General features: G+C 42.8%; 1 protein-coding gene across 1 annotated transcript; it reads left to right on the top strand.

Moving 5' to 3' along the window:
* Positions 1-878: 878 nt before the first annotated feature.
* LOC115574090 (NLR family CARD domain-containing protein 3-like) lies at positions 879-23,381 on the top strand. The gene is made up of 9 exons (XM_030405333.1): positions 879-956; positions 3,987-4,128; positions 6,721-6,862; positions 11,061-11,361; positions 12,781-14,575; positions 14,681-14,854; positions 15,170-15,343; positions 21,002-21,048; positions 21,470-23,381. Exons 4-9 carry the CDS (start codon positions 11,070-11,072, stop codon positions 22,012-22,014), a joined length of 3,027 nt encoding a protein of 1,008 aa, XP_030261193.1. The 5' UTR covers positions 879-956; positions 3,987-4,128; positions 6,721-6,862; positions 11,061-11,069; the 3' UTR covers positions 22,015-23,381.
* Positions 23,382-26,076: the final 2,695 nt, after the last annotated feature.

The following is a 26,076-nucleotide window of genomic DNA, read 5'->3' as shown; positions in this document are numbered from 1 at the left end:
CCGGAAGTAGACGGGCAGCGGCGTCTTTCCTCCGAAATCACCGCAAGAAAGAGAGAAAGAGCTCCATTGTGCATCTAGTGTGTGTAATTATCATGTACACCATATGCGAAGTGTACAAAGATGTAGCTTCGTCTCGCTCTTCGTACGCCATCTTTCTTGAATGCCGAGGCAGCTGGTGACGTAAAGAGGTCAGCCGGAGATGGCCCCATTAACACTAGTTGAACTGGGTACAGCGCCACCTAGCGTACCGGGTATGACATGCTTTCGGCAGTAATTCGATTTTCTCACCGGCATGTATACTCGGACAATTGCAGTTGTCCGATTGAGCAGCAGAGTCGAACTATGGCTGTAATCTGACTAAACTGTGCATGTAAACGCACTGACTGTATAGTTGAGTCAGCTCCAAACCTCTGGTGTGGGTCCCTTCCTGTAGCTTATCTCTGATGCCCACCTCAGAGCTGCTCAAGGCTCCTGGTCATGGGGACCTCTGCCCTGTCACATTCCCACAGTTGTCTACAGGGGAACATCTGGTCCTGTCCCATCCTGTCTTCTCACTATTCACTATTGTCTTAGAGCCCAGGATGTGTAAGAAACACACAGACACTACACAGATGAGCAGTTAAAGTGTTTTTCATCTGAGCCCTGATGTCCTCACCACTTTCCAACTCGAAGTGAAATTCCTGAAAAGACAAACTTGTCAAACAGGCAGCCAAAACTTCTGGAGAAATGTTAGATAGTTCCAGTGAACCAGCTTCAGGTTGGACCAGTTCTGACGTCACTCTGATGTTTTTTCCGACTTGGACCCCGAAGTTATGAGGATGTGACGGCGTCCTCAGATCAGATGCACACAGACACCAGGACTGACCAGGAAGAAACAAGCAGCTTCTTTTCTCCCAGTGTTCCTCCAACGTGAAGCTGGAAAGTGTCTGTAAGTTGACCTGAGGTGAGTTCAGCAGGTGAGAATCCATCCAGACAGATGTGGACATGTTTGACATTGTGTTGTTTGACTGTTCAGTAGAAATGATGAGTGATGGTGATTGTTTGTTTCAAAGTATCAGTTTGGTGCTTTATGGAACAGACAGAAGAAATGACAGACAACATTCTGTTTGTACTTTTTGTTTCTGCCATGTGTTTTAATGTAATATGTGCACATTTGACCAAAAGCCCTCATTTGTTCTGCTGGTTGCAGGTTCACCAATGTTGCATTGGGAGTGCTGTATTGATTAGTTGAGTAATGGCGCTCTGCTGCTTGTTAGTGAACATACTGTGTAATTCCTGGTCTGACGTCAGTCTGCACTGAGCTCCACTGTGAGCTCTGTTTAAGGCAGCTCGTGCATAAATTAAAATGAGCCAGTTTTAATGGTGATTTAAGAGCACAGAGTTGCTCAGTTGTTGTTAATATCAGTCGGCAGGTAGACCAGGAGTTTCTCTGTCTGATGTTCTGCTTGTAAAGTGAGTTTGGAGAGTTTGAGAGAGCTGAACAGTTGCTCATTCTTGGATTCAAACAGGAATGAACCTGAGTTCAACATGACATGGCTGTGTCCAGCGTCTGATTGTGCAGCAGAACACTGTACACTTACAGGTAGAAATATTTTGAAGATTTTCTATCTGAGTTAAACGACGTGGATTTGAAAAGTATTTGTATGTTTAACAGGGAGTAATTTGAATTTAAATTATAATCCACTTTTGGTTGGTAAAAATGGTTAATCCTGCTTGTGTTCTGTTCTCTTTGGATCCAACTGTGAATCTCTTGAAGTCCATTCTGCGATGATAGACTGCTCACACACTCCATCTTGTAGGTTAATCCAAGGTAGCAGAGTGGAGGAAGAACATCGTCTCCTCTGTTGCTGCGTTCTTTAAAACTCTCTCAGCTTCTCTGCCATCTATTGTTTAAGAGTGAGACTTTCATTGCTTCCTTATAAGGTCGTGCAGCAGCTTCTGGTAGCACGATGACGTACTGGTCGACTGTAGATCCTCTCTTTCTTCGCAGACTCATTGTGTTCTAAACTTTAACCTCACTGCAGCTTGTAAATTACTTTTGTCTGATTACTCTCTTCATTCGGTTTCGTAGCTGTCTCTCATTTTTATAATTTCATTGTAATCGTGACAACAATCATCACACATCTGATTGATACAATACGCTGATAGCAGAGCTCATATATTTCTCTATCACTGCTAGAACAAGATATAATGTCCTTTTACTTGCTGGTGGTAAACAGCCAGTGTGTAGAGATCTCAACTCTTTTGGCGCAGCACAATCAGCACATTTAGATTTTAATCTGAGCATCAGTGTGAAATGTCAGAACTGGTTGGACAGCTTTGATCAACATACAACCATCCTAACACACCGGCACAGACATTCACTGACCCCCACAGTCCATCTCTCAGCTTTCAACAACTTCAACATCCAGGTCAGAGTGTCTGATGGAAAGAGCAGCTGCTTTAAGTGTTTTCTACAGTATTTGTTCATCTGGTTCAGGGTTGAAATTAATTATGGCTCCAAAATCAAAATGTCAACCATCTTGGAGTTTTATTTAATATTGAAAACATTAAGACTTTATTCTCTGACTCTTTGATAGCATCAGATCGCATTTGGAAATATGAGAACTATGTTTTTCAGGTGCAATCACAAGTTTCAGGATTTCTTAAAAACATATTTTGGGGCTCTTTCCACATTTCTGGATCATAAAAACAAATGTTGGAGTTGGTGTGTCACATACTGTATTCAGAACTCTAATTTTGTGAGGTCCCCTGCTATAAATCATTTTTGTAATATTTCTTTAAAAAAATGGGCACTATTCCAAATTTTGGCCTTGGTTAATTAAATTCACACCATGGTCTGGTTGAATACGCGATTCTGACTGAAGCCCTGCAGAGGTGACGATTAAGGGCTATATGGACACTTCTGGACCGACTCAAGTTCTGAGCACATTTACCTTCTTCCTGCTCTAACTTCTGCTTTTAGGTTATTTATATACAAACAACTACAATATGACACTGTTACAACACAAATGAAGTGAAACATGAATTATCTTTGGGGTTGTCTGTCATCATAATTTGAGTATATAAAGGTACGTTAAATATTTAAAGATGTTCACTTTTAGCTTGTAATCAACCCTAAAACTCATTCAGGATTGTGAGAATTACAAAAACAGTTTGGTGCTGTGAAAGACACCAAGGTCCAACAGTCCTCTTTAATTCAGTGAAGCCTAATCCAACATGAACTGAATATATATAAAGCACACACAGTGCTGCCAACTTATCAAGTTCCAAATCTCACGAGTTATGAAGACCATCACGGGACAAGATGAGACAAAGTCTTTACCAGAGGAGGGACCGAGTCATTGTTTACCAAGTCACAAGTTAATGTCAAGTCGTTGCAGTCGAGTCCTAAACTTTGAGTTCTGAGTCTTAAACAAGTCATAGTGCTCTTCACCAACTGTAATGTGACTTTCACCACACAGTAGCTGCAGTTAGCAGCTTTTCCATTTAAAAATAACTAATATCTAATTACAAGAAAAGTGAGGTCACTTCTTCAGCGCAGTTTTTAATGGTTCCTTACAGTACGTCACAGAAATGAATCAGAGATGTTGCGATATGCTTCAGTGGGCTCTTCCCATTTTTTGCAGAGAGTAATCCCAAGTGAACAAAGTCAAACTAAAGTAATTCCAGTAATGCATTACACAACTACACATATAAGCCCAGAGGAACAGGAGTACAACAATGCTGAAATAAGGAGCAGGCAATGTGTCGATGTAAGATGGTGATCGACCTTGAAGGTGTGCACAAACTACTTTACAGCTGACCAGTTAGAGTGTTTTTCATCTGAGCCCTGATGTCCTCACCACTGTCCAACTCAAAGTGAAACTCCTGAAGAAGATAAACAAGTCAAACAGGCAGATAAAACTTCTGGAGAAATGTTAGATAGTTCCAGTGAACCAGCTTCAGGTTGGACCGGTTCTAACGTCACTCTGATGTTTTTTTAGACTCGGACCCCGAAGTTATGAGGATGTGACGGCGTCCTCAGATCAGGACTGACCAGGAAGAAACAAGCAGCTTCTCTCCCAGTGTTTCCTCCAACGTGAAGCTGGAAAGTGTCTGTAAGTTGACCTGAGGTGAGTTCAGCAGGTGAGAATCCATCCAGACAGATGTGGACATGTTTGACATTGTGTTGTTTGACTGTTCAGTAGAAATGATGAGTGATGGTGATTGTTTGTTTCAAAGTATCAGTTTGGTGCTTTATGTAACAGACAGAAGAAATGACAGACAACATTCTGTTTGTACTTTTTATTTCTGACATGTGTTTTAATGTAATATGTGCACATTTGACTAAAAGCCCTCATTTGTTCTGCTGGCTGCAGGTTCACCATTGTTGGCATTGGAAGTGCTGTATTGATTAGTTGTGTAATGGCGCCTCTGCTGGTCGTTGTTGATGTGAGTTCAGCAGGTGAAAATCCTACCAGACAAATGTGGACATCATCAAAGTCAAAGTCGGCTTTACTGTCAATTCTTCACATGTACCAGACATACAAAGGAATTGCAATTCCGTTTCTAACTATCCCACGGTGGAGACAAGACAAGACATACCTTACACTCAATTAAACAGTAAAGTGCACAACAGATAGAGAAGGACAGTAAATAAAGTAAAGTGCACAGTAGATGAAGACATTTTACGGATACTAAAATATACAATAAAGAATATAACAGAATAAAAAAAGTTCACAGTTTAAATAGAACGTTTGTAAATTACTTTTGTCTGATTACTCTCTTCATTCGGTTTCGTAGCTGTCTCTCATTTTTATAATTTCATTGTAATCGTGACAACAATCATCACACATCTGATTGATACAATACGCTGATAGCAGAGCTCATATATTTCTCTATCACTGCTAGAACAAGATATAATGTCCTTTTACTTGCTGGTGGTAAACAGCCAGTGTGTAGAGATCTCAACTCTTTTGGCGCAGCACAATCAGCACATTTAGATTTTAATCTGAGCATCAGTGTGAAATGTCAGAACTGGTCGGACAGCTTTGATCAACATACAACCATCCTAACACACCGGCACAGACATTCACTGACCCCCACAGTCCATCTCTCAGCTTTCAACAACTTCAACATCCAGGTCAGAGTGTCTGATGGAAAGAGCAGCTGCTTTAAGTGTTTTCTACAGTATTTGTTCATCTGGTTCAGGGTTGAAATTAATTATGGCTCCAAAATCAAAATGTCAACCACCTTGGAGTTTTATTTAATATTGAAAACATTAAGACTTTATTCTCTGACTCTTTGATAGCATCAGATCGCATTTGTAAATATGAGAACTATGTTTTTCAGGTGCAATCACAAGTTTCAGGATTTCTTAAAAACATATTTTGGGGCTCTTTCCACATTTCTGGATCATAAAAACAAATGTTGGAGTTGGTGTGTCACATACTGTATTCAGAACTCTAATTTTGTGAGGTCCCCTGCTATAAATCATTTTTGTAATATTTCTTTAAAAAAATGGGCACTATTCCAAATTTTGGCCTTGGTTAATTAAATTCACACCATGGTCTGGTTGAATACGCGATTCTGACTGAAGCCCTGCAGAGGTGACGATTAAGGGCTATATGGACACTTCTGGACCGACTCAAGTTCTGAGCACATTTACCTTCTTCCTGCTCTAACTTCTGCTTTTAGGTTATTTATATACAAACAACTACAATATGACACTGTTACAACACAAATGAAGTGAAACATGAATTATCTTTGGGGTTGTCTGTCATCATAATTTGAGTATATAAAGGTACGTTAAATATTTAAAGATGTTCACTTTTAGCTTGTAATCAACCCTAAAACTCATTCAGGATTGTGAGAATTACAAAAACAGTTTGGTGCTGTGAAAGATACCAAGGTCCAACAGTCCTCTTTAATTCAGTGAAGCCTAATCCAACATGAACTGAATATATATAAAGCACACACAGTGCTGCCAACTTATCAAGTTCCAAATCTCACGAGTTATGAAGACCATCACGGGACAAGATGAGACAAAGTCTTTACCAGAGGAGGGACCGAGTCATTGTTTACCAAGTCACAAGTTAATGTCAAGTCGTTGCAGTCGAGTCCTAAACTTTGAGTTCTGAGTCTTAAACAAGTAATAGTGCTCTTCACCAACTGTAATGTGACTTCCACCACACAGTAGCTGCAGTTAGCAGCTTTTTCATTTAAAAACAACTTTATCTATTTACCAAAGTGCAATATTTCATTACAAGAAAACTGAGGTCACTTCTTCAGCGCAGTTTTTAATGGTACCTTACAGTACGTCACAGAAATGAATCAGAGATGTTGCGATATGCTTCAGTGGGCTCTTCCCATTTTTTGCAGAGAGTAATCCCAAGTGAACAAAGTCAAACTAAAGTAATTCCAGTAATGCATTACACAACTACACATATAAGCCCAGAGGAACAGGAGTACAACAATGCTGAAATAAGGAGCAGGCAATGTGTCGATGTAAGATGGTGATCGACCTTGAAGGTGTGCACAAACTACTTTACAGCTGACCAGTTAGAGTGTTTTTCATCTGAGCCCTGATGTCCTCACCACTGTCCAACTCAAAGTGAAACTCCTGAAGAAGATAAACAAGTCAAACAGGCAGATAAAACTTCTGGAGAAATGTTAGATAGTTCCAGTAAACCAGCTTCAGGTTGGACCGGTTCTAACGTCACTCTGATGTTTTTTTAGACTCGGACCCCGAAGTTATGAGGATGTGACGGCGTCCTCAGATCAGGACTGACCAGGAAGAAACGAGCAGCTTCTCTCCCAGTGTTTCCTCCAACGTGAAGCTGGAAAGTGTCTGTAAGTTGACCTGAGGTGAGTTCAGCAGGTGAGAATCCATCCAGACAGATGTGGACATGTTTGACATTGTGTTGTTTGACTGTTCAGTAGAAATGATGAGTGATGGTGATTGTTTGTTTCAAAGTATTAGCTTGGTGCTTTATGTAACAGACAGAAGAAATGACAGACAATATTCAGTTTGTTCTGACATGTGTTACTTTTAATGTAATATGTGCACATTTGACCAAAAGCCCTCATTTGTTCTGCTGTTTGCAAGTTCACCATTGTTGGCATTGGGAGTGCTGGATTGATTAGTTGTGTAATTGCGCCTCTGCTGGTCGTTAGTGGTAAATTGACGTGAGTTCAGCAGGTGAGAATCCTACCAGACAAATGTGGACATCATCACCATCACTCTGATCACATTGTGCTGTATCACTGTTTGCACAGGAGAAATGTTTCTGCATGTCAAACATGTTTTAATTTACTGCAGGTATGAATATTCTTATGACGATGAATTGGATTATTTTCATGACTCGCTTTTAGTGGTTCACAGGTAGAATCAGGGGCTGTTTGATTGTGATCTGAGTAAACAATGCAGAGAATGTCTGAACTGGTTAACTCTCCAAGTGTTCAGAACATGATTAGCTCACCAAGACTGACATAAACTTGGTTTCACTTCAAAACCTTCATACATGAACCTGATCAGTGTTTCTGATGGAAAGAGCTGCTTCAGTCTTCTGTTCAGTAGAGACAGCGTGAACCATCATTAAAGTAACCGGCTGATAAGAGACAGAATGGTGGTTCAGTACAATAACAAATTTTGGGATAACAGAAATTATTATTGGGCAGAGGTTTCAAAACTCTACACAATCAGTCCTCCAGTAGAAGTTCAAATACTTAAACACCAGGGCCCATATTCACAAATAATCTTAAAGGGATAGTTCGGTTTGTTTGAAGTGGGGTCATATAAAGTACATATCTATAGTCGATCTGTTTCCTGTAATCACCGCTCAGCGCAGCCTCAGTTTGGAGCAGCAGAGAGCCGCTCCAGCCCAGACGCTCAGCTTCGTACTGCAGTGAACGGGTCCAGAGAAAAAGAGAAATTAACCACCTAAAACAAGGCTCACCTAAAAAAATCTATATCAGGTCAAGTGTACGTTGTTCAGACATCCAGTCTGTCCGCTCTCTCTCGCCCACAGACACTCAGGCAGCACAGAGAGGTTCTGGAGCGAGAGTATAATCCAAGAGGAGCAGCAGCCGGCTGGTCAGGAGGGACTGCAATAGTTGGAGAGTGGATTGTGTTTATTAAGGAAACTACCGGTCACAGTCCCTGTTATAAGCACTACTGCAGACCAGTCACATATCTTGAGGTCCACATCACTGCAATGTGCAGTTACATCTCTGGAGAGATGAACTTCACGTTCCCTCAATATTTGTGCCCTGTTAGTGAGAGAAATGGCAATTTAAGTGTCCTGTGATGTATTTGAACATCTTGTGCATTTGTTTTCTGCAGGTGTTCAATTGTTGTACCTGTTAAATGAAAGTCACTTTAGTATTCCTTGTTGATTATAAAAGAGCAGAATATCTCAAAATACGTCCTCAGGCCTGTAATTGATTCTCACATGTACACCAACATTCTCCACCTTGACTGAAATGGAAATACTAGAGGGGCTATGGAACTGCCAATCTGCAGTCAAGAAGGCGGACACCATTTCAGCCTATGCCTCCCTGCAGACTCTCCACTTCCTGGTCCTTACCGACCCCTGGATCACCCCAGCTGCCCTCTCAACTGCCTACTCATTCTCACACTCCCCGAGACAAACAGGTCGAGGAGGAGGAACTGGCCTCCTTATCACACCCATGGTCCTTCCCCAGATCTACATTTGAATTCCACGCTGTCTCTGTCACACTTCCTTTCAAACTTGTTGGGATCTATCGCCCTCCCGGTCCTCTCCGTGACTTCTCTGATGAAATGGACGCCCTCCTGAGCCGATGCCCTGACGATGGCACACCATTCGTTGTCCTGGGTGACTTCAACATCCCCCCCAGAGAAGCTGCACTTACCTGAATTCAGACTTCTTCTCCACATTTGACCTCACACTCTCCCCCTCTCCACTGACCCACCGGGCCAGGAACCAACTCGACCATGTCTTCACAAGGTCCTGTAGAACCTCAGCACTCTCCGTTACCCCGCTCACTGTGTCACTTTCTCTCTCCCCTTGAAGTCCACCACCTCGCTCGTCCTACCACCCGCCGAAATCTGAAATCCCTCTCTCCATCTGCTCTCTCCTCTACTGTTCTTTCTTCACTACCATCCTCAGATTAATTTGCTCAAATGTCTACTGAGAAAGCCTCCTCCACTCTGTTATCCTCCCTCTCCTCCTCTTTAGACGCTCTCTGTCCTCTCACCTCCCGACCAGCCCATCATCTCTCCTCCTTCCGGCTGTCTGAATCTCTGAGAACCAATAGATCGGTGCTACGAGCAGCAGAGAGAAAATGGAGAAAATCACATCATCCTGATGACGTTGCTCACTTCCACCACCTCCTCTCTGACTTCACCTCAACTGTTTTAGCAGCCAAATCTGCCCTCTACCTGTCAAAGACTCCTCCACAACCGGGTGACCACCTGTTCCCTGAACCCGATTCCCTCCTCCCTTCTCCAAAACATCTCTCATGACATCCTGTCATTCCTCACCACTCTGATCAACTCCTCCCTCACTTCAGGTCTTATTCCAGCTCCTGACAGCTACAGTAAAGCCACTCTTAAAGAAACCCACCCTGGACTCAGCTGACATCCGAAAATACAGACCTGAATCTCTTCTTTCCTTCTTCTCTAAAACCCTGGAACATGCCGTTTACAACTAACTGTCCTCCTATCTTTCACCAAACTACCTCCTTGACCCAAATCAGTCAGGCTTCAGGACTGCTCACTCCACTGAGACAGGCCTCCTCACAGAGACTTAGTCGCTCGGTGCAGCCAGAGCCTCGTCCAACTTGTCAGTCTTCATTCTCCTCGGCACTCTGGCTGAACTTGGCATCGCTGACTCAACTCTAACCTGGTTCACATCATACCTGACAAATTGTAAAATTTCAGGTCACATGGAATGGCTCGTTGTTCAAACCCTGCTTTCTGGAAACTGGTGTCCCTCAAGGCTAAGTATCAGGACCACTTCTGTTTTCACTATACACTAGATCACTAGGCTCTGCAGTCACATTCACATGGATTCTCCTACTACTGTTATGGAGAAGTCACCCAACTGCTCCTCTCTTTTCCTTCATCCTCCCCCAACACCCACATTGTGACGCACATCTCTGAATGTCTGCATCATCTCTGCTTGGACAGCTGCTCATCACCTCAAACTCAACCTTAGTAAAACTGAACTCCTCTTCATCCCGAGGAAAGACTGCCCTTGCATGGACCCGTCAGTCACTGTTGAGGATGTTACAGTATCGCTTTCATTGACGGCGAGGAACCAGGGTGTAATCCTCGACGACGGACTGTCCTGCGCTCCCAACATCACTGCTGTGGCCCAATCCTGCAGATTTGCCCTCTACAACATCTGCAGGATCCGTTTTTTCCTCAAAAAGGACGCAACGCAACTCCTGGTCCAAGTGCTGGTCATCTCCCGCCTGGACTACTGCAACTCCATCTTGGCTGGACTCTCAGCCTCTGTGACTAAACCGTTGCAGCGTATCCAGAATGCTGCAGTGCGCCTCATTTTCAATCTACCTAAATTCTGGTACCTCCATTGCTGAGAGCAACAAAGGTCACTCGAAGTCACGACTCTCCTCTGTTCTGGCACCTCAGTGGTGGAACAAACTCTCGACCAATGTCAGGACGCCATCTTCCGCAAAAGACTCAAGACTCACTTGTTCAGACTTCACCTCAACTCCGCAAAGCATGACTCCCTTCCTCAACAAAAGCGTCTGCTTAATGCCCTAAATGTAAATGTAAACAGGACTTACGCATTGTCTAATTTATATACTAATTTGACTGTCAGTTGATTATGCACAAGTGACAGTCAGTTTACTATCCTGTGCTTTCATTAAATAGTTAAACAGATAAAATTACAAATTATAGTGTCTTAGAATAATCTATTGTCTGTATCTTTACAGGGAGGGTAGATGGCGACACCTACACAGGTCCTCTTGGGACCTCATAAGGGGGTCAGCTGTGTTTGTAGCCTCTGATATTTTGAGAATTACAAAATATATCTAAAAACATACTTTCTTTCGTATATTGGCAGGGAAGGTAGATGGCGACACCTGAACAGGTACTCTTGGGAACTCTGGAGGATTTGGGACAGGATGACTTTAAAAAATTCAAGTGGCTTCTGCAGCAGGAGGGAGTCCTGGAAGGCTTCCCAGCAATCAGAAAGAGTCGACTGGAAAAAGCAAACAGGATGGAAACAGTGGATCAGATGATGCAGACCTACCATATAAACATGATCAAAGTGACCAGAATTGTTTTGAAGAAGATTGATCGGAATGATCTGCTGGAGAAATTATCGAATACCTCAGAACCAACAGATAGGTCATTAAACAAAGGTGAGTCTATTTATTCATTACTTACAAATGTCGAACAAGCTGAGTGCTAAAAATTATTTAAATCTATGAACATTGTCAAAAAAAGGTTGTGCCCTGTGTTGGGTAAAGTTACTTTGGAAAGTAGTTAATTAGGTTACAACGTTACCATCAATTAAACGTAATCGGTTACGTTACAGCGTTACCTATGAATATAAGTAACGCGTTAGAGTACTCATGCGTTACCAAAAATTAAAAGCTGTTTGCAGCGCCTCGCACATGCTGCAACTTAACTGACACACACACAGCCCCCTTTAAATGCAAGAGAAGTCGTGATTTTTTGCGGTCGACAGAAGCTTTTCACCAACGCAGAGTGTGCATTTTACCGTTATGTTGTTCTTGTCCTTTTCGCTGGCAAATTGAAAATAATGTGCGTACTTCCACGATGCAAAAGCTGTCCTCTCTGCCATCTTGCCGGGGGTTCGAAAACACTCTCTCACACACACACACACACACACACACACAGGTAACGTAGGTCAGCAGCACCTCCGCTGACACATCCGCAGGTTGCAGTCGGGATTTTCCTTTCCCTATCCGGAGAAATTCTTAATATAACGGATTACTTTTTTAAAAAAAAATAACGAAGTTACTGATTACTTGACGCACGAAACTAAGGCGTTACTTTGCTGCGTTTACTTTGTAACGCGTTACCCACAACACTGGTTGTGCCACTCCAGACTTCAGAATTCATGTTGCTGATAAGGACACAGATCCAAAAATCAAACATGGATGGGCGGGGGGAACAGGACACTCCGCTGTGATTGGTTGTTACCTCATCAGTAGTTCACAGTGAAACATGTCATCACAGCAGCGTAGAGGAGTTTCTAACAGAGATTTCAGGATGAATAAATCAAATCAAATATTCTCTGGTTGCGTCTGTGTTTTTGTGGCTGCTGATTTGTATTAACTGCTAGCGCTTGTGGTGATACAGTGTACTGCCAGCTGTACTTCCCCCAGAAAAATGGATTCTGTCACCAGGGAAACTACAGATCAACATCCCTGTGTAGTAGCACAGCCACTGCTGGCTGTTTCACAAACCGGCTGCAAACAAAACCACACATGAATGACACATTATACAGGTTCTATGTCTGCCTCAACCTGTTAACTCAAAGTTTACATAACAACCAATCAGAGCAGAGCACACAGCAGATTGTCCTCCAACTCAAACACACTGAAACAACAGCTCAGCATAATCATTTTATCTGAAATGCTGTTTTTGGTATTTCTCAATTGATGTATGAAGCTCACACAGAGGGGGCAAAGATCTAGATTGTATCTTTCATCAATAATCTCAGGTCAACTAAATTACAACTAGAAATGTTTTTGATAACTCATTCACAGTGGAATTCTCTCAATGGTATTGTATCATTTTTCTTCATTCAGAGATTCTTGCTGAGTGCCAGCGTGAACTCAAAACCAACCTGAAGAAGAGGTTTCAACATGTCTTTGAGAAAATCACAAAAGCAGGAAGTTCAATACCGTTGAATGAGATCTACACTGAGATCTATATCATCTTGGAAGAAACAGGAGAGGTCAACATGGAACATGAGGTCAGACAGATTGAAACTGCAACCTGGAAACCAGACAGACCAAAAACAACAATCAGACAAGAAGACATCTTTAAGGCCTCACCTGGAAGAGATGAACCAATCAGAACAATGATGACAAAGGGAATGGCTGGCATCGGGAAAACAGTCTTAACACAGAAGTTCACTCTGGACTGGGCTGAAGACAAAGACAACCAGGACATACAGTTCACATTTCCATTCACTTTCAGAGAGCTGAATGTGCTGAAAGAGAAAAAGTTTAGCTTGGTGAAACTGATTCATTACTTCTTCACTGAAACCAAAGAAATCTGCAGGTTTGAAGAGTTCCAGGTTATGTTCATCTTTGACGGTCTGGATGAGTGTCGACTTCCTCTGGACTTCCACAACACTGAGATCCTGACTGATATTACAGAGTCCACCACAGTGAATGTGCTGCTGACAAACCTCATCAGGGGGAAACTGCTTCCCTCTGCTCGCCTCTGGATAACCACACGACCTGCAGCAGCCAATCAGATCCCTCCTGAGTGTATTGACATGGTGACAGAGGTCAGAGGGTTCACTGATCCACAGAAGGAGAAGTATTTCAGGAAGAGATTCAGAGATGAGGAGCAGGCCAGCAGAATAATTTCCCACATCAAGGCATCACGAAGCCTCCACATCATGTGTCACATCCCAGTCTTCTGCTGGATCACTGCTACAGTTCTGGAGGATTTGTTTAAAACCAGAGAAGGAGGAGAGCTGCCCAAGACCCTGACTCAGATGTACATCCACTTCCTGGTGGTTCTGTACAAACTGAAGAACATCAAGTATGATGGAAAATCTGAGAGAGATTCACACTGGACTCCAGAGAGCAGGGAGATGATTGAGTCCCTGGGAAAACTGGCTTTTAAGCAGTTACAGAAAGGCAACCTGATCTTCTATGAATCAGACCTGACAGAGTGTGGCATCGATATCAGAGCAGCCTCAGTGTACTCAGGATTGTTCACAGAGATCTTTAAAGAGGAGAGTGGACTGTACCAGGACAAGGTGTTCTGCTTCATCCATCTGAGTGTTCAGGAGTTTCTGGCTGCTCTTCATGTTCATCTGACGTTCATCAACTCTGACATCAATCTACTGGAAGAAAGAAAACAAACCTCCTGGTTGTCCAAACTACGTAGAATTAAACCTAAACCTACAGATCTCTACCAGAGTGCTGTGGACAAGGCCTTACAGAGTCCAAATGGACACCTGGACTTGTTCATCCGATTCCTCCTGGGTCTTTCACTGGAGACCAATCAGAATCTCCTACGAGGTCTGCTGACACAGACAGGAAGTAGCTCAGAGACCAATCAGGAAACAGTCCAGTACATCAAGAAGAAGATCAGTGAGAATCTCTCTCCAGAGAGAAGCATCAATCTGTTCCACTGTCTGAATGAACTGAATGATGGTTCTCTAGTGGAGGAGATCCAACAGTACCTGAGTTCAGGAAGTCTCTCAACATATGAACTGTCTCCTGCTCAGTGGTCAGCTCTGGGCTTTATCTTACTGTCATCAGAAAAAGATCTGAAAGTGTTTGACCTGAAGAAATACTCTGCTTCAGAGGAGGCTCTTCTGAGGCTGCTGCCAGTGGTCAAAGCCTCCAACAAAGCTCAGTAGGTTGAATCAAGGATAAATATTATCAAAAATCATCGAAATTAAAAGTCAAAGCTACCAAGTAAACACTTTCTACTTTGTCTTTTTGCCGGATTCTACTTCAGGCTGACTGTCTGTAATCTGTCAAAGAGAAGCTGTGAAGCTCTGTCCTCAGTTCTCAGCTCCCAGTCCTCTAGTTTGAGAGAGCTGGACCTGAGTAACAACGACCTGCAGGATTCAGGAGTGAAGCTGCTGTCATCAGGACTGAGGAGTCCACACTGTGAACTGGAAACTCTCAGGTCAGAATTCAGCCGATTGTTCTCAGTCGATCATTTAAATTCTGACTAAACTCAGGTCGATGTTGATGAAGAGACTTGACATCTGTAAAATTCCTCTTCTCACAAAACTGTCTGAACCATTGTTCAATAAGTTTGTGAAAGATGCACTCTCACAACTGTGAATAGTCTTTACTAGTTGAATCAGTCAGTTTAATATGTGTTGATTTACGATTCTTTGTTTCTTTGTTGGATTTATGTCTGTATCAGCATCTTTTTAGAACAGGATGTATCTTCCTGCAGTTTCTTAAACTGATATAAACCACTTTCTATTTCCAGACTGTCAGGCTGTCTGATCACAGAGGAAGGCTGTTCTTCTCTGGCCTCAGCTCTGAGCTCCAACCCCTCTCATCTGAGAGAGCTAGACCTGAGCTACAATCATCCAGGAGACTCAGGTCTGAAGCTTCTGACTGCTGGACGGGAGGATCCTGGCTGGAGACTGGAAACTCTCAGGTACCAGAGCTCACACACTGTTTCTCTGTTACACTTAAACTTAACACTTAAAGACCGTGTAAAGCGGCAAAAAAAATTTGTTATGAGTTTGTCACACCAAAGAAACATGTATCATTGACCACTGAGCCAAATTTGAAAGATTAAAAACATTGTTAAGTATATAAAATTAGGTCTCAAAATCATGGAAAAACACGCACTTCTTTCTGCTGTGAAACGCTGGGGGCGTGTCAGTTAGAGGCGCTGGAACCACGGCCATGCGGCGGGGGTGGGGGGGGGGGACACAAGTCATGTTGATGACGTTGGTGTTTCCCCAGGTGTTCCCCTTGTCTATCTAAACCCGCGGACAGTTTATAATCATATGGCGGGAACGGAGGCTGTTTTCTGGGGGACAGTTTCCTGAAGTCTCGGTCAGGAGGGCTGGCGGTCGTGATGATTTATTTTCGTCAAACACTCGGTGGGTTAAAGTCTTGTGACAAGCGTGACAAACGGTGTTTTGTGAGCAGAAATGTGAGGAAGAGTCGGGAGGACAGGCGGAGGACGGACAGGAGGACAGACGCTTCTCCACGCACAGCTGTGGTATTTGTTTTCCTCATATAAGTTGCTAAAGACAGTTACAGTTACTGCGTTTCTTTTGTTCGGTCATGTAACCTTTGTGGGACATTTCTCTGTATTTAGTTGAGTGAAGGGCCTGTGTAGTTATCAGACTGGGTTACACCCCGCCTTTCCGAAACCCCGCTGTTCCGAACATAGACTTCAATTCATCGTAATGGCGGGGTTTCCCTCTTTTTTCAAAGACCCCGCTATTCCGAAAAGTCTATTGGGGAAACCCCTCCATTCCAAAACCCCCCCACTCCGAACTAACCCTTACCTTAACCCACTTCAGAAATGTGTGGGTAGCTGGAAGTGGGGATTTCAGCAGTTTTGGGGGGAGGGTCGGAACAGCGGTGAGTCGGAGTGGGGGGGTTTCGGAATGGAGGGGTGTCGGAATGTCACGGCGTCCCCATCAGACTGTCAGACCGACACGCCCTCGCTCCGCGCCTCCGGCTTATCCGTTCACACTGGGACAGCTCACCAATAATGCAGCCCCGATACTACCGCCACATACCGCCGGTGGGACCCGCCGTCAGCGGGACAGAGAGGCGCGGCGGCGGTCACACTATGCCGGTTGGACCCGCTGTCAGCGGGACGGAGGGGGTCGGCCACATTATGCCGGTGGGACCCGCTGTCAACGGGACGGAGAGGCGCGGCGGCGGCCACATTATGCCGGTGGGACCTGCTGTCAGCGGGACGGAGAGGCGCGGCGGCCACAATATGCCGGTGGGACCCGCTGTCAGCAGGACGGAGAGGCGCGGCGGCCACATTATGCCGGTGGGACCCGCTGTCGGCGGGACGGAGGGGGTTGGTTGCATTGATGGCGGCGGCGGCAGCAGCCACATTATGCCGGTAGAACCCACCGTCAGCGGGACGGAGAGGGTCAGCGGCGGTCAGCAGCGGCCACATCTCCTCGTCGGCGGGAGGAGAGGATGCAAGCCGGGGACGGAGAGTGTCGGTTCGGCGCCAGTGAGCAGCGTCAACGGACTCTGCAGAAATCCAGAAATTACCTAGTGATAGTTGCTGAAACTATCAGGGGTAAAGTGGACACTGCAGAGAGGTGTTGGTGTCACAGTAACGTTAGCTCCTCTTGACAAAATCGATCCACCGTTTCCTTACGTTGTCATCCGAAGGAAACTTAAATAAGATAACAGCGCCGTCACCCTGCACACTGTGGCATCCAGGAAAGATGCAGAGGATGTGGAGAAGACATGACTGGTTAGCTGACTGGTTGACTGGTTAGCTAGCTGCAAACTATTGTAAGCAATACTATCCACGACTGGAGAGCGAGTAGGAGAACCGCTGAAGCTGACGCGCTGAACGTATTTATACCACCTCAGCAGCAGGGCGGGGTTTATGCAAATCATATGGTCGCGTTACGTAACGCGGCCATGATTTGCATGATTTCCAACCCGCCCATTAAATCCTGAACACAGAAATGTTGAAAAAATGTTTGTGAGCCTAGCTCCAAAATTAAATTCTAAATGGTCGAATGGCTTTTACATGTTTTAAGTAAACACATTTATGACCTGTTTAATGTGTTTAGAAGAAAATGGCCGATTTTGCTTTACACGGAATTTAAACACTGCTTACTGTTGGACAGCAGTAAAAAATGGTTGTAAAATCAGTCAGAGGGAACGTGCAGCCAGCCAGTGATTTAAAAAAGGCTCCTCTCCTGCCTCTGGCCAATCCGGCAGCAGCAATCAGGCGGGCTCCAGCCAATCAGCATGTCCAACCTGCTATCAATCATCTGAAACACACTCAAAGCAGACTGCTCACACACTTGGAGGAGGAGGAACAGGGCAGCATCACATCTCGACACACACCCACACACACACACACACAACAATAATGACCTAGGGTCATAACAATGTTCATTGCTAATATTCTATAATAATTCATATAGTTACTTTACTATAGAATAGGAGTTATTCTGTACACGTACCAAAAGAGATGAGGCAGTGATGTTCCAACAGCTAGAGAGCATTGATGATGGTAACACACTACAAACATAACATGTTACAGTTCTACAGTCATGATCAAAAGTTTACATCCGCTCATAAAGAACGTGCTCATCATGGCAGTCTTCAGTTCCAATGATCTCTACAGCTCTCATTTTCTGTGATGAATGAGTGGAACAAAAACTGCTTTGTCAAAAAAAACATTAATGAAGTTTGGTTCAAAATGAATTCATTATAGTTTTTCTGAAAATGTGATCAAATTCTAACATTTGGTTGAATGTCTCTGCAATTTTCACCTGAGTTAGGTGCTTTTGATTAGCATCCACAAGCTTCTGGTCGTCCTTGAGGATTCTTTAACCACTCCTCTTGACAGAATCTGGAAAGTTCAACTTAATTTGTTGCCTTCCTGGTACAGTCTATATGCCAATTCTAAGTGCTAGATCGTAGGCAACTGGAATTGTTTCAGATTCTTGACTTGTTTCAGCTTCTTTAAAGAAATTAAAAAGGAGTCCAGTTGCCTACGATATCACACTTAGGATTACCTTGATGACTGAGAACCCTCATCAACAGTCCACATGTTTTCATTAAGGTACAGGGAAGGAGAGGGGTATGACAAACACTAGGGTTCTCACATATTGCCATACTTGTAATTTATTTTATTTTTACACAAGCGGTTATTGTGTTGTTTGTTGGTGATTGTTTTTGTTGAAAAAACAAAACAAAACAAAAACAAAAAAACAGGATACACAGGAAGTAAGATAACCTATAGTACTAGGTACTAAGTGGAGAAGAGGTAGGAATTAATAAGCTAATGCTTCTTCCTACTCCTTTTCAAACATACAAAGGGTTTTAATGACTAGTGCTTCAAGTGTAATATATTTTTCACATGTTTGAAACAAAGCATTCATTCATTCATTCATTCATTCATTGGGCTCCAAGCCAGGACTTTGGGAAGGCCTTTCCAAAACCTAAAAATTAGCCTGACGGATCAGTTCCTTCACCATTTCTCATGTGTGTTTGGGTCATTGTCCTGTTGGAACACCCAACTGCACCCCAGACCGGAATCTTCTGCTGATGGTTTTTGGTCTTGTAGAACTTGGAGATAATCCTCCTTCTTCATTATTCAATTTACTTTTTTTAGAGCAGCAGATCCACTGGCAGCAGAACCACCCCACTGTAGAACTCTACCAGCACCATGCTGGACAGTAGGTTTGGTGTTGTTGGGGTTAAAGGCATCACATTATCTCCTCCAAACATATTGATGCTCATTGTGAACTAACAATTCAGTGTTTCTTTCCTCTGACCAGAGTTTTCCTCTAGAGGGTTTTTTTCTTGTCCATGTGATCAGCAGCAAACTTCAGTCGAGGTTTAAATGAATTATTTCCAAGCCTCTCAGCTCATGGTGATGTAAAACACACTTGACTGTGGACACTGTTTACTGTCCAGCAGCTTCTAATTCATTACAGACTTGTTTTTTGGCAGTTTTTGGTCGACTCTTGACCATCAGAGCAGTTTTCTCTCAGCAGCAGGTGATAGTTTGTGTGATGCACTTTATAGTTACAAGCAGCAAAATTTTATTTACACAAGTTTCTATAATCACAAGAATTGATTGTTCAAGTTATTGTATATTTTTGACCCAATAGGTTTGGTCACATTTTCAATACATATTTTGAATAAATTCATGAAGTTTGGTTCACTCATGAACTGTCCATTCCTTCAACAGTACCAGAGTATTATAACCAGTGTTGGGCACATTGCTTTAAAAAAGTAATTAGTTATAGTTACTAGTTACTTCTTCCAAAAAGTAACTGAGTTAGTAAAGGAATTATTCCACTATAAAAGTAACTAATTACCAGGAAAAGATCTGGCCTGCTGTCATCATCAACAGCATCAGCAACAGTGTTTTTGGCCACTAGTTTTGTAGAAGTGTGTGCTGTGAGAGATGATTCATTAGATCAGAGTTGCTTACAACGGACGTAGACAAAAGAGGTTAAAGTAGTGTCTGTACTTCCACTTTGAAAACGTTAACTTTCCCTCCGGACTCGCCATTGCTGCAGTTCACCTCTGCTAGTTTGTGTGTGTGAGGCTCCTGTGTGCGTGTGTGGTTTGTGTGTAAACTGAACACTGCCACTGGCTTACAAACTCTCACTCTACCTAAGAGATCCAATCACCATCACTTATGCGGTTGTCCTCCCTCGCCAAGCTAGAAAAAATAATAAAATAAAACAGCTCTGCAGCCCCGGTGGCTGAGAGCTGAGTCGGATGACAACAGCTTCAATGATCAGCTTCAGTTTGTAACTCGCCACATTTAATAAGACTCTAACTTTGAAGCAGTCATCAAGTCCTAATTTGAGTTTATTCTCTGATCATTTACATTAATAAAATCTGTAAGTGTTGAATGATCATAAGAGTCAGTTTAGAAGGTCAATCAGCTCTGTTCAGACACAGCACATTTATTTATTTCAGTCAGATTCATCTTTTTCAGGTGTTTTCTAGATGCAGCTGAACTCAGAACAGAAGGAAAATGATGATAATACATTTTGAATGACAGTCAAAGGTTTTATATTCGACAGAGACCAGGTTCATCTGAGGCTGTAGTGCAGTAACAGTCACACGTCTGAGGTTATTTTGGTGGAAGAGACACAAAGACACATTGCTCTGCACAGGCAGTAATACTGTGAAGTAACTTATTACTTTCAAATGATAATAACTACTTTTTGGAAGTAACTTGCCTGACACTGCAAGAGAGCTGGTGTGAAGATCAGGGAGAGGATTGAGAGAGACAGGAAGTTTAAACTGTTCCTACCATCGATTACTTTGGGGGATGTGAGGTCGATCACCAACAAGGTAGATGAATGAGCTGCTTTGCTGAACAGCCAGCAAGTTCACAGGAACTTCAGTTTGTTCTTCTTCATACAAACTGATATATAGCAGCTGCTTGAAGGAGTCGACTTCACTGTAGAGCAAACGACAGAAAACACTGTCTCTCTATTAGTTCCACAACATCACTAGATGTATGCTTTATTTTACTAATGTAATGCCTGAATTTCTCCTCTGGGGATCAATAAAGTTTAATAAGCTGCTCTGACTGTGCTTCTTCTTCCAGGCTGGACCATGGTGGAGAACAGAGACTGAAACCTGGTCTGAAGAAGTGTGAGTGGATTCAGTTTGATACATGAGAACACAACAGCACACAGTTACGTCCTCTTAAAAATAATGTTTACAATATGAAAGCAATAGCTAATGACAGGCTGTGATATACTGTTATAATATCACAGCTAGGGGTTTTGTTTGATGAAGTGGCTATCACAATCAATATAAACAATAATTGTGATATTTGTTTATTCAAACGCCACAGACAATAGATGGCTCAACATACAATATGTAACATCCTCAATGTTAACAATCTTTGTATGCAATAAGATACAGATACTTTGTATGCAGAAGATACTTCTATTGATATTTAAACAATCTATTAATTTATAGAGATGATCAACTCATTCATAAATAAACAACCCAACAGTTGTATTTGTTGATAACCTGCTGCTTTGTTGTGTCTTTTTCTCTCCATCAGATTTCTGTGAACTCACAGTCGACACAAACACAGTGAACAAAGACCTTAAACTGTCTGACAACAACAAGAAGGTGACATATGTGAGAGAGAAGCAGCCATATCCTAATCATCCAGAGAGGTTTGACTTCAGGTCTCAGCTGCTGTGTAGAGCTGGTCTGACTGGTCGATGTTACTGGGAGGTCGAGTGGAGAGGAGAGGTTGATATAGCAGTGACATACAAAGGAATCAGCAGGAGAGGAGTCAGAGCAGACTCTGCGTTTGGATGGAACGATCAGTCCTGGAGGCTGTACTGCTCTGATGATCATGGTTACTCTGTCAGTCACAATGACAGAAGAACAGTCCTCCCTCACTCCTCCTCCTCCTCCTCTGTCTCTAACAGAGTAGCAGTGTATGTGGACTGTCCTGCTGGCACTCTGTCCTTCTACAGAGTCTCCTCTGACTCACTGATCCACCTCCACACCTTCAACACCACATTCACTCAACCTCTTTATCCTGGGTTTGGGTTCTGGAGATATGACTCCTCAGTGTCTCTGTGTTCAGTGTAGGAGGAAGAGTCTCCTCCTGTGAACACAAACAGTATTGACTGAAGATGACTGCTGAAATGTGTCCTCTGTGAGACACAAAACACTTCAGTTCATTTTGTTTCTATATCTACTTTATCACTTTGGGATTCATGTGGTTGTGATGAAACAAGTCATTTGGTTTTGTCATCAGAGCTCAATGACTCGGCTGCTGAGATCTCATATGTATCTTTTTATTGTGAAAGATATAAATTGTGTCCAGCTCGTCTGATTCACATACTTTGGTTGTGTCCTGATCTGCATCATTTCTGGGTCTCCATCTTTAAATCTCTGACCGATGCTTCAAACAAACCGATCAGACCAAATCATTCAACAGCAGTTTGAGTGTAAAACCAGAGGAAGCTGCCTGGTATGTTAACATTTACAGTGCTGTTTCATTGACCTGCCTGTTAGCCCGTCAGCTCCTCCTGTTAGTGGGAAAATGCCAACAGGTAAATAAGAGATCATCTCTGTTTCCATCAGAGGAAACTGTGACCACTGGAGGGCAGGCATGTCAGGTACTCTACTGAAGTTTCTGTGTGTCGGGATACTTCTTCTGTACAGAACTTCAATAAATAGAGTCAGGTTACGGTCGGGGAGGACATCATGTTTTGTTTCTGTCGCCACAAACTCAGCTGGAAAATATCCCGACGTCTCGTTAAAAATATCCAGCGCTTTCACGCTCACAGACGTTGAAACGCAGACATGAACTGTTGTCTCTGACTTCACAGAGCTGCATCCCCTCCACCTCCTGACATGACATTCAGTTCAGATACATGTGATGTGAATATAATGACACGTATTGATAAACGTTAAGTGCCAATCTTTTAGTCTGGTGACTGGGCTGCACACACACAATATAATCACTTCATTTATAAAGAATGTAAGTGTCTGGGTCTTTATGAACTGCTATATGTGATCTGATTCTATCAGCAGAAAATGATCGAATGCTCTTTGTGTCCTTTTTGCTTTTATCATTTTTACAACACTACATTATTGTTTTACTGACAATAATCAAGGAACAGAAGATATTTTATTCTTGTGTTAGATTTTTTCTCTGTAATTTTATTCCTCATATCAGATAAATATCTTGGAATTAAAAATGTTCATGTGACACTAAATGAGTTCTTTTTATTACACTGTCCTGTTGCTATGTGACATCACACGGAGGCCCCTGATGGTCATGGAGAGAATTTCTTTTCTTTGCATTCTGCCTTGCAATACGTCTGAGGAATACAATCCAAATGACGAGGTAACTCAGAAGTATTCCTGAAAACATTCTGGTCATGACCCTCAGGGGGCGCCGTACCATCCTGCTCTGTTGAGTGGGAATAATAAAACATATGAAGTAATTCAGTTTGTTAAAATGTTTTTTTCTGTCCTTAAAATTATTTTCTTCTTTCCACAAAAACGATTAAACTTTTATTTTGTAGATTATATCCTTTGTTGTCTTGTTTCACATTCCACTTCCTGTCTTTGTCTTTTTTCCTGCTCAGCTGTGTTTCGTTTCTGTGTTTTTGTCTGTTTTTCCTTCAGTCCTCGTTGGTTCATCTGTGTTCCTGTGTCTGTTCCTCGTGGCTTACTGGTTTGTTCTTAGTCTTTTTATTACTCTTTAGTTTTTCTTGGACTCTCTTATCTGGTTTTCTTCTCTGCTCATCTCTTGGTAGATATTTTGTCACCTGCTCTTTTGTTGCTTGCAGTTTAATTTCTTTGTTCTTGTCTTTATGATTCTAGCTTTGTTTACACCTGTGTGCCTCTGTGTCTTGAGTTTGGATCTTTTTTGATAAACTTACCTGGGAGTCAGTTCTCACACTTCACTGAATCAAATACATGTCATTTCTCTGGTATGAGGTTTGTTCATAGTCCATGAAAGTATTTTGTGCCCAACAAGATGTCCAAGTGTCACAGTAGGTGAAATGTATTTCACACTAAAGGGGAAACAACAATGACAGCACACGAGGAATGTAGAAGTTCCTGGGCTCTCCTCCTCAAAGGTGTCGGCGTGTAGTTTGATGATGAAAGAATTCTGCAGTGGCAAGGCTGGGTGGAATGATAGAGCAATCTTTATTGAAACAGATCTCAAGCCAGCGTCCTAACCAGAAGGCGGCCTTGTTTCTAGTATTCTCAAATCTATGGCAAAAGCAATGCCAAAATGCTTCGCCCTCTGCAGAGAACTGAACTCCTATATCCATTCTACAAGTAGCTACCCTTCCTTCTCTTCCTATGCGGGGGTTTTTAGAGTCCCTTTCTTTTTTTTTCTTAAGATTTTTTTTGTGGCATAGACACCTTTATTAAGCAGCAGACAGGAAATATGGGAGAGAGAGGGGGATGTGACATGCAGCAAAGAACCTCCGGCCGGAATCGAACCGGGGTCGGCTGCTTTATATGGCATGCGCTCTAACCACTCAACCACCTGCGCGCCTAGAGTCCCTTTCTAATTGGTCACTTTGGTAAATTATTATTAATAGACTAAAAGAGGAGTGGACCTGTCTCCCTGCTCATCTCCCATGTTGCTGTCAATTCTTAGGTCTTGCCCCCCAAGACGGCCAAAATGGTCACTCTGTCCTTCTACTGGAACATAAACGTTTAGGCATCTCCCACCATTTGGCGTGGGGGTCAACCTCAGTTTGATACTTTATGGTCTGCTAACCTTTGACCCACTCACAGTTGGAAACCAATTCCTGGACCTTCACTCACAAAAGGAAAACCAATTAGTCATCGCTGAATCTAGACTGAGTAGAATCAGAATGTGTTGCCATCCAGATACCTTAAGAACACAGTGAAACTCACCCAGACGTGACCTTTGACCTCCCTGTCGTACACCAGGCTACATGTATTAGCCAGAGGACTCAGGTCCTGTCATGTCTTTAATGAAGCTGCTCCAGGATCAGCAGAATCCAGCGTCTCATGTGAGCTGGACTTTGTATTTAAAGAGTCTGATGGAACTTTGACTTTGATCCGACTCGTTCAGTCTGATGATGGTCTGTTTGTGACAGCAGCACATATTTAGATATGACACAGTTTTCTCTTTCTTCTCTTCTTATTTATCGTCATGTGATGTTTTGGTTATTTGACAGCTTGGTTGTATCTGCTGACTGTATTTACTATTTAAACTTTTACAAGCTGCTGCTGCTGCTCAGAAACCTTATTGAGTCTCTTCCATGGTGGTGCAGAGGTTCTCTACAGTTTCACTCCAGTTCTCTACAAGTCATCCAGAATACTTCAGTTATACATAAATACATGTCAAACTCACATCACATCTTATCAGTAAGTCTGAATGTGATCAACCTGCTGCTCTGTTACAGATTTCTGACCTGAAGCTCATTACATGTCAGTTAGCAGCATCTGGTGGACAGGTAGTGTAACTGCACCTGTGATCAGTCACATCTGTGACACTGACAGTCACTTTACAGTCATATGAAGATTTTACAGAATATGATGCACTGTGCTACCCACCCTCTGTAGTAGCCACGTTTTGGACCGAGCAGCTGGACAAAATTGTTGTGCATGTGTGTGTTCTACACTAATAACTTAAACAAAAGTAACATTAAAAAAACAACACAAAAATTATGTTTAGCATAAAGAAAAATAGAAATTCAGCATTTAAAAGCACAAAAACATTATCTTAGCATTAAGAAAATATAATTGGTATCTTAAGATATTAAGCTAATACTATCCACTCTTTGTCTTCGCTTATTCAGGGTCAGGTCACAAAAGCAGCAGACTCAGTAGGGTATTCAAGACGTCATTATAATCCCTCCAGCAGGTTCTGGTTCTGTCCCATTTGGCTCCCAGGAGGCATCCTGATCAAATTCCCGGACCACCTCAACTGATCCTTTCGAGGGGAAGGAGCAGCAGCTTTACTCCAAGCTCCTCCTTCTGTCTCTACATCTGTTCTTTTGATTACTAGGCTATCAACGTCTTGTGACTACAGCTGAGGGTCAGAACATAGATGGACCCACCAAACCTCCTGTACATCACATGCTTCATTATCCCACCACTCGAGATCTGATCCAACTCACTGCTACTGAGCATAACATGGATTTC

The sequence above is a fragment of the Sparus aurata genome, chromosome 22 (genome assembly GCF_900880675.1).
Source record: "Sparus aurata chromosome 22, fSpaAur1.1, whole genome shotgun sequence".
In the NCBI taxonomy this organism is placed as follows: Eukaryota; Metazoa; Chordata; class Actinopteri; order Spariformes; family Sparidae; genus Sparus; species Sparus aurata.
Note: the sequence above shows the minus strand (reverse complement) of the source record. Positions and strands in the feature narration are given on the sequence as shown.